Raw genomic sequence first — 10,551 nt, forward strand, 5'->3', positions numbered from 1 at the left:
ATATTGATGTTAGCATAAAATTTTATATATGAAAATTTCTGAACTCCTCGATAACTTAGAAAAATGTAATTCAATACCGCATTAGAGTTTAGATAATTTTGAATTTTGTTTAATATGATTTAAAAAAATTGTGATTCACTATAATTATTAAGAAATAAAATAGAAAAATATTTATCATAAAACATCAATTTAGTAGATATTATGATGAATTTTTCTTTATTAATGTAAGATGATTTTAAATAATAACTATTTTAAAAATTCTTAATCATTTGACAATGAAACCTATGACGTTTAAGAATAACAACCGTTCCTCTAACAACTGAGATATCATTCAAGCATTGTGATTTTAGCTCATCTTAAATTAATATGCATATAACCAAGTTATGGATAAAAAACCAATCAAACAATTAAAATTTTTGATTCTTTAATAAACAACTTAATTTTAATTCGTATCAATTTCATGTTTAGATCATATTTAAATTATTCTAAACTCGCATTACATATTACAAAGGATTCGGATCTGGGCAGGTTTCAAGTCACCATTGACCATAGCACACTGCAAAATTCTTTTGTATTTGATTGGTCGAGGCAACAACCAACAACGCGTCAGCCTCCTCTAAGGCCTAATGCTCTCCCTGTTGCCCTAGGAATCGATAATTGCAGTACCGGAACATTGGCCATTTACAAAAAATGTATGATCTGTGTGCGAAACCAAGGATGGGGCACTGAAGGATCAACAAAAAACCGGCCAACGAATTTAGTCAAAAATCGAGGAGCGTCATCAGTTTATCTACAGTTTCGGGATGGAATTTCCTTGCAAATAGGTAACATGGCCGTTTGATACCATTCCAGAGGCAAGGTTGCACCAGTTCTACACTCTGTGAACAACCGGGAAAGAATGAAACTACATTCGGAATCTCGAGACTTTAAGCATGAGAGAAATTGTTTGAAATGTATACCTTTGCTTCACTTGTAACGTGGATACTCAAGTCTTTTAACTGCCAAAAACATAATGCAATATTCATCATTATTGGCAAATCCCAATCTACCATAGTATCCCTGGTGACAAATACTGCAAGACAAACATGTGTACCGTAATATTCTTCAGAAGATCCTCGGTAACATCCCGGGACCTATACGACTTAGGGTGCCACTTCCTCTCGGACCAATCAACATGTGTTACTGACCAGTTGGCAATACCTCCAGGATCAATCATCTGATGGCATCAAAAATGAAAAAGAAAAAAATAATCAGGCGAAGCTAAAGTGAAAAGTAGGAAGCATCATCCAGAGTGAGTCTCACATTAAAGAAAGTTGAAAGATAATGCTCATCTGCAATGCAATTTTTGCCATCAAAACCTGGCTGTAATAATCAAGAATATGAATGAAAAGTCAGCAACCTTAAACTTGTGCATTAATTCTATGTTACTTCAAATTTCTACAACTAGTATTACCGGATACTTAAATCATACAATACACATCTCCTCGTTATACGGTGTATGGAACTAAAGGGAACCTAGAAAACTAGCAGGCCAAACCTAAACAGGTTAAGGTCATGCAGAAAATAACATCCAACTTGATCTCAGTTTTATATAAATCCAGCCTTACTGAACAGATCGTAGTGAGAATGCAGAAATGTCTATTATATCCCAAAAAAAGGCTTTACATATTTTATTCGACGATATTCATTGCTCTACTTAACAATATAGAAACACTGTTCCACTATTATCTTAACTCATAAATGGTGGAAGCATTGGATTGGAAAGGAGCAATGGAATCAGAGGAAAGAAGTGAGAGATTAAGAAAATAGAAATGAATAATACTTTCCACTTCAGTGGATATATGTTAAAAAGTATACAATGCTCGCAAGAAACCAGAGTTGGTAGACTACTTTAGGCATTATGCCCAAAAAATTTCAATTGGAAAACTCGTATTAATTTTCTTCATTTGTTTCAAGTTATTTTCCGAAATGACGAATATATTAAAAAACCATTAAATTATAAACAAAAAAATGAACCAACTCTCTCATCCATAAAGAAAAGCAAGTTCTTGAATATTTTTTAAAAAGACATTAGTGTAAATCAAACTACATTTTAAGATCTATTTCACCTTGCAGTAATCCCTGAACCTTGAGTAGTAAAGATTGTCAGCCATTACTATCAGAGCATGTTTTCACTTCATTGAGAACCACTGCACAAAATTCACTCGTTTATTGCCACAACAAGACACTAAATAATTTGGTTAAAAGAGGTATGTTGAATGCTGACAAACTTTGTAGCTGGACTGGAGAGCGAAAATTCAAAATGGGAATATACACAAATGCATCAACTAGGGGGATTGGGAATCAAATTTGACAAATATAGAAACACTATCACAGATGCATTGGCTTCATATTGTCGTATTAACATGACAGTGACATAGCTACAGATTTACCATTCAGATTGACCTATTAAAATGTCCCAGCTACAGATTACCATTCAGATCGACCTATTGTAGTGTGTTTTTATATAAATAATAATTGCTTTTTATAGCATATCAATTCAGACATACCTGTGCACCCTTTCTGAAGTCTTTCTTTTCTATTTCAGGTAACATGTACTCTGAATACCTTCCATTTCCATGTGGTTCAGGATCCAAAAAGCTGGCCCGGGGGGGGGGGGGGAGATGTCAAATAAGGGAAAATAGTTCCTGAATGTCTGCCACTCACTCTTAAAATTTTACTTACCAGTCGACAAAACTCATATTAGTATCGTAGACATAGTCAAAATTATGCAACGGAACACCGCTGCAATCTCACAAATTGGTGTTAGTTTAAAGTAATCCTTTGGGGTGGGAGAGGGGACATAACTAAACTATATTTACCTATCAGAAAGTAACAAAAAATGTTGGTTATCGGGATCTTCTAGAGCACGTGCCAATAGTTGTCTCTCTGCATCAACCATAGAATTTTTCCCCCATACAACCTGCAAACTCCATAAACCCAAGGATTATCAGTCATCAAATTGTGCCACTAGTAACATGATAGCAACGAATCAAAATGCCACCACAGACAACAAATCTTAAAGTAATAATCATGTCAACAAAAAATAGATGAATTGCCATTTAACAATAGTTGTAATTGACGAATATCCTTCTAAGATTACAAAGCTTAACCGAAAATTTGAAATTAAAAATAACATGCATACAAGCGCTTAACTAGACAAGAACTGCATCTAATAGTTGAGTGTAAAGTTATGCTGTATATATAATTACTAACAATCTTTAACATAAAACTTGGGTGACATGGTAAGAGCTTCGATGACTTTGGGCTTGCATTCCGAGAGATTTACCCAAACTAAAAACAAAGCTGGACCATGAATTATGACAGAACTCATAAAGCAGAAACGTGAATAGAGACAAGCTCTTGATGCTTCACACAAGGAAGGATAGAAGGCAATCTACCCCTTTCCCTCTGACATTCTGCAATTAAGTTGTTGCGTATCAGGTTTCCCACTGGAGCTGTTTTCAAGTCCACAGTGGATGAATTACAGTATTTTCTTTAATGAGCAATGTAAAATTGAGATACTTTACATGTACCTCCAATGGAAAGGTAATTCAATCATAACAAAATATCATATCAAAGGGAAGAAGGGAAAAAGAAAGAAAGCAAGAGATATATATCAATCAATCAGAAAATTAGTCGAAAAAATTGACCTGATCACTGCGAATTTCCGATTAAGAAAGTAATGGCTCACATGAACTGGTTTTTCTTTTGATGCATGGACATAAACCGAAATTTTTCTCTCATGCCCCTGCCAGGAAAAATGAGAAAACGTTTGATAAAGATACAGGGTGATTAAAATCTTAAATAATATTGCTGCTCTTTTGAATCTATAGCACGGTTCATTGAAAAAATAAACAAATACATATCAGCTCAGACAAGAGACAGGGTGAAACAAGCCTTGAATGAATGTTTTCACAAAAAGCAGTTAAAAAAAGTTAAGCTCAAGAATAATGATCATGATATTAAATGGGATAATAAAATATCCATGAAGAATATAATGACATAAGAGAGGATGGCTAAAAAGGTAATAACTTACACGGAAGAACATATCCCAAAGCTTCTCGAAAGGATGTGAACTTGGTGTTAACATGAATGCAATTTTAGAATTTTCAGATTGGACAGGAGGAATATTCAAAATATCTCTAATCACAACCTGTGATGCAATCTCCTCGTCACTTAATTCCCTTGAAGGTGAGGGGAGAAGCCAATTAGTAAGTACCTTGCAACCTCTAGAAGAAAATACATAACAAGCAGCTCTGCCTTGCGGCGGATAGATATAAGCACAAACTAGAAAAAGGCTAACTAATGAAATGAAGAAAAGAATCCATATTGGCCTCTACAGTGGAGGGCGGTGGCGATACACAGGCAAGATTTGCAGATCACCCATGCTGCCTGGTCGCCATGCCTGAGCTCCCTTCATCTAGTACAAACACCAAAGCTTTATATTCATAAAATTCTCTTTCTGTTTCCAAATTCTCCAAACAAATACAAAAGTTACAATCCAACAACCAATCACAGGTTCTTCAATCCGTCAATTATGCGATCTGAGAAAGGAAACCACAAGGGAAAGCATCAGAAATGCTAAGTTCGTGAAACAAATATATGTGAGACATGAAACAGAACTTGGTACAAGACTGGAATACCAGGAACAACAAAAACACGATCAAATCCTTAACCCTAAAACTTCGGTAATGAAATTATAATTAAAACAAATTAGAAAAATACCACAGAGTCAAGCTTATGTTATATGCATTTCAAAATAAATAAAAACCCGAATACAAATTTACCGTTAGCAGGTTAAAATCAAACCGCTCAAAAGCAAAAATTATTCAACTGATACAACACAGATAGAATGAATTTAAGAAAGAAATGCAAAGTTCTGGATTTGCCTAATTACTAAAACCAAACACAGTCAACCTCCTTTCAACAATTTCTATCAAAACAAAAGGAAAAACGTGTTGCAAAAGAAAAGGTCAACCCAAATCGACGACCTCGCTGCTCCAGCCTACCAAAAGCCTTAGACCAATTCAAATCTAACAAAACAACATTTTCACACTCAGTTTCCCTCCATAGTCAATAACTTCCTCCTCTAGAAAGAATCATAAAGAACGAAGCAATCTCTCTTACTTCAAAGAAAAAGGCAAAAAGGAAACAGTAAAACGAGGAAGCAACTTCGAGAGACAGATAAGCAAGTTACCTGAGGAATGGAGGTGATCAACAAATACTGAAGGAAATCTCATAATGCCCAGGGCTTTCGAAGATCTAGGGCAGGCCAAGCATGGACCAAGAAACAAGGAAGCAGATTTGTATTTGATATATAAATATACAAAGGAAAAACAAGAGGGGAAAAAATAATCTGTGTAAAGTGGGTATTTGATTATTCGCTTATCAGAGAGAGAGAGAGAGAGAGGAGAGCACTGAGCAGGGTCAATGAAGCAGTGGAGGGCTGGAGGCGGGTTAGAATTTTCATTTTTAATTTTTATTTCAGATAATTTGGAATATTATATTATTTGTTTGATATTTTTAAAATTATTTATTATAAATATTAAATATAATAATTAATATTATTTATTATAAAATTTTAATATCATTTTAAAATATTATAATACTTGTGTTGATATTGTTTATGATGAAAATATATTAAATTATTTACATCGGTGTACATTATTTTTTTATGTTGAACATGTCAATAATATAAGGATTATTTTACTATTCTATTAAAAAATATTTATTTACATTTATGCAAGTTAAGAAAGATCTAAAATAATATTTTGGCTAATGATACCACTATCAAAAAAGAAATGTTAATATCAGAATATTTAATTAAATACGAATACTTACTTTCGCCAATATAAGTTAAGAGATATCATAATAAAAATTAAATTTTTTTATATTATTGTCATCACCGTCAAGAAATAAGTGTCTGTGCCAACGAATGAGAAATGCCAGTATCAACAATAATATTTTGAAAATTTACTTTGAAGTAAAAATGAGAAGATATTTTACAAAAAATCAAAATATAAAATATTTTATAAAAAATAAAAATAAATCACATTTAACAATCTATTTTATTTCAATTAAACACAAAAATAAAAAAAACATTTTATATAAAATAATAAAACATTCGAATCAAAATAAATTAACACTTATATATATGTATGATAGTTTGTAATATCTTAAATTCATGACAAAACTACAATATTTATAAGTTGAAATTGACTTTATTTCAGTAATTTAAAATCCATTTTATTATATCTTTTAGGGTCATTGGGGGATAATGTTAAAACTATTTTCATTTTATTAAAAAACGACTAATAATTATATTATAAGAATAAAACAAAATCAAAGGCTTGTTATTTTAAGCATAAACCGGTTTCGATGAGCTATGAACTTTCCCAATTTGGTCTAATTCATTTGTAAGTCACGAAATTTAAGACACAATTCGCCCAATAATTATGTTGCAAGAAAACAGACAAAACAGGTTTCCCAAAAGCTAGGGAAACTTCCATTTGTACGTGGAGACGAACCGACTTAAAAATAACAAACAAAACTAGCATGTCCGTTTAGATCGGGTTAAATCTAAAATAATCGTGTTAAATAAAATTAATATCTATATGAAGTAAATTACACGTAAGTATATCAGTTTTCTCTTTATAATTGGAAAATATAATTAATTTTTTAATTATACCTAATTCAATAAAAATTAAAAATTATAATAATTATTTAAATACATCAGCCTGTATAATTATAATTAATAGATTTTAAGAGTTAATTACTCAATTTCATAAACACTATTTATGGACCAGATTAACTTGGGTCAGGTCCAGTTGCATACATCAAATTAATACAAGGTTGAGAAATTAAGCATAATTGCACATCCCGTAAACACAGAATTCGCCCCTTTTGCACCTGTTATTGCACCCACCGCAGTTTCTTTTATCAAACGAAGCATTCACGCATTGCCCTCTGCAGCATATTTCACCGTACTTGCACTTATACCCGCATTTACCACAGTTGAATCGATCTTTCTTCACATTAACACATTTCTTCTTGCAACAATCCTGTCCCGGACTTCCCTTCTTTTGACGACAGATACGCGGAAACCTGTCGCACGTCATGCTGGGTTTGGGGTTCTGCCAAGCTACGAATTGACGCAACGGATCTTGGTCGGTTTGAACATGGGGTTCTTCGTCGAAGTCGGCCTGAATTGTTGCAACAAAGATCGCCATTGCCGCTGAGATTGCAAAGAGGATGGTTAGCGACTTCATGGCTGTTTTTTCAGTGAGTTGAGTTGTGAATGTTTTGGAAGAAGATGTGAAGAATTTATAGACAAAATTTGAGGAAAATAGTTGACATAGGGAAAATGAAAGTACAAGTTTTGCTTTATGTTGGTGTGGTCTAAATTCAATTCATTGTGTTACAGAATCAGTGCATATCTCTAAAAGGAAATCAATTGATTGGATGTGAAGGAAAGATCCCTATGATGATGCATATCTACATTTCTAAGTAAGATGTACAACATTTTTGGCCATTAATTCATATACTACTATTTTACCTCTGCCGCCCACCTTGTGTTTACTGTTTGTTTAGGTTTAAGGTTCCTCAAGCCTTCTGGGCTTTGATTGCTTGGGTTTTTGTTGGCCAATTTTATTCTTGAGCAGCGGCTCGTCCATGTTGCAATTTCCTTTCTTTTTTTTTAATAGTCACCAATGAGGTTAGTTTAAGTGGTAAGCAGTTTGATATTATTTAAGTTGATCTCAAGTTTGGCGTCTTATATATGCAGTAAATTATTGTTATGAGACTTACTCACTAAAACCAAATGTGCGACATTGGTTTTGATTAATCAGGGCAAAGCCTTGAGGAACTTAGAGGGCAACCATTTTTTTTAATAAAATAGTCTATTGATAATTATAAGGTAATATCTACTTGGTCAGAATTTGATTAATCTATTGGCAACTTATACACGTCTTGTACACACAGTTGTTCGAACTTAGATAGGGGCGAATAAAATTCGACTCGAAAAATCAATTTTTTCTACTAGACTTGACTCAAAAAAAGACGACTCAAATTGACTTTGACTTGTAATTTCATAAACGGCTCGAAAAAATTTCAAGTTCAAGTCGAGTTATAAAATACAACTCGAGTAACTCGAATAATTTATCAAATAACTCGAAATTTTTAGTAACTAGTAGATTGATTTTCAAGTTTAAATTGAGTCTCTCGACTATATATGACATATGTATATCTCATAAGTAAAAAATATGAAAAAATATATATGTATTGTATATGGATATAAAAAACCATTTAAATTGGAATCAAATAGTATCACAATATTATAAATATTTACAATTAAATTTAAATAGAAACTTGAAAACTCAACTCAAATTTTATAAACTCGACTGGACTCGAAAAAATTTCAAATCAAGTTTGAGTTATAAAATAGGACTCGTCAACTTGAATAACTCAAAATATTTTTTATTCGACTCGAATTAATCGAACGTTCACTCCTAAACTCAAATCCTTTAAGAAGAACAACATTCTTTTTTACTACTGATGCTACCTAATAATTCAATAAAAGTTTAATGTTTATAAAAAATATGTTAATACATTTTTCTTTAATTTTAATATTAATGCGGTATATATTTAAAAAATTAATCATTAAAAATATACCTACATTATATAAATATAATTATTCGACTTCAAAAACTCTAATAAAAACAACACTTCCTTTTTATATATTTATAGTTGGGGAATTACTTTTTTTTCGTGGATAGACTCTATTGTATTATATCCGTGAATATAAGAAGGTAGTGTGATTAACAATCAATGGCAATGTCGATAATTATTAGAAAAATGGTGGGCGATATTTGAGAAAACCGTAACGGAGGAAGCATCCATTCCATTCCCGTCACGAGTCTTTCCGTAATCAGCGGGACCTACGGTGGTGTTTTCCTTTTCTCTTTAGAGCCGACTTTCTTTTCCACTTTTCCCCGAGCTCCAAAATTCTAGACAGCTTTGCTCAAATTCCCGCTTGATTAGCCAAAATACCCCTGTCACTGGTTACCACCTTTGACTATAAGAGAGACATGTCTTCAAATTCTAATCCGACAAGTGCTAATCATAGGATTTTGTTTCGGATTGAAAAATAAATAATAATATACATGTTCATAATCATGATGATTAAAATCATTTATCATTCTCTCCATTGATTAATGTTTACCCAGACCAATACTAATAAGAGTAAATTATAACATAAATTATTACTTTTATTTTTTCAAAATTATATTTAATATTTAGTTTATGTTTCATTTTAGTACCATACCATTAAAAACTTAATGATGTTCTTGATGTGTCACTATAAAATAACGTCACATTTTCATTAAAAAAATTAAAATATTACGTCAGTAAATTTGTTAATTTTTTAACGACATGTACCTAATTAAAACATAAACTAAATGTTAGACAAGATTTAAAAAAATAAAATTTAAGTAAAAAATAAAACAAAAATAATAGTTTAGATATTAAATATATTGTTTACCCTAATAATAATAATAAAAGAAATAGTCGATAAGATTTTGAGGTTTATTTCGGAATATAGATGAAATAAAAATTAATTTTTAAGATAATCTTGAAATAACATTACTCCTCCATACGAGTTTGAAATTTTATTAAGATTTTGGCTATGACAAAAATTAAATTTCGTATATCTTTTGTTAAAAAGTATCTTATAGTTTAGATTTGAGAGATTTAAAACGCATGATTAAGTTATCATTATTATATGTAATTTTTTGATAGATTATTATATGTAATTTAACAAATCTCCTCTTGTAAACATAAATAATTTTTGCTGAAAATACTATAAAGTATATGTGGGTTTTTAAAATTTTATTAACTTCTTAAGTCGAATTATATATATATATATATATATATATAATTTTAAATATATATCTATTGGGAGATTAAACATAAAGTTAATACATGTATATCGTCGTCTCATTCAACTCATGTAATTATGTGTCTTCAACATACATCGTCCACATTTGTTCTTCTTAAACAAATTTGTATATATATATATATATATATAGATAAGATCCTGTTACACAATGTAAAACTCTTTTAACTTTACAAAAAATTAAGATCATTGAATAAATGAAAATAGATGATTGAGATTAACCGTAGATAATAAAAAGATATTCATTGGAAAAAATAAGGAGTCAATATTAGTAATATATTTTCACTCATCCAATGGTCTAAAATATTTGTAAAACTAAAGAATTTTATATTGTATAAGTAGATACTAACTTATATATAACATATTTTGACTCATATTTTTTTATCTCTCTTTCATTTTAGTTCAACTTGTGCTTGTGTTGTCGTCACATAGGCAACAAAAAAAAACGTATTACAGAATGTGCTTTCAAAGACACTTTCCACGTAATACGCCTCTATCCTAAGTGACAAAAAATGATGATAATCTGAAAAATAATTTGAAATGAATATCATAGTAGA

The 10,551-nt window shown here is 31.1% G+C and overlaps 1 protein-coding gene and 1 pseudogene across 1 annotated transcript; both read right to left on the minus strand.

Annotated features, from left to right (window-relative positions):
* Positions 1 to 496: 496 nt before the first annotated feature.
* LOC120161921 lies at positions 497 to 4,585 on the minus strand (annotated as a pseudogene).
* Positions 4,586 to 6,902: 2,317 nt separating this feature from the next.
* On the minus strand, positions 6,903 to 7,271 carry LOC120162318 (stigma-specific STIG1-like protein 1). Its single transcript, XM_039172483.1, has one exon. It carries the CDS (start codon positions 7,269 to 7,271, stop codon positions 6,903 to 6,905), a length of 369 nt encoding a protein of 122 aa, XP_039028414.1.
* Between the last annotated feature and the right edge of the window lie 3,280 nt (positions 7,272 to 10,551).

The sequence above is a fragment of the Hibiscus syriacus genome, unplaced genomic scaffold (assembly GCF_006381635.1).
Source record: "Hibiscus syriacus cultivar Baekdansim isolate YM2019G1 unplaced genomic scaffold, ASM638163v2 tig00111402_pilon, whole genome shotgun sequence".
Lineage (NCBI taxonomy): Eukaryota > Viridiplantae > Streptophyta > Magnoliopsida > Malvales > Malvaceae > Hibiscus > Hibiscus syriacus.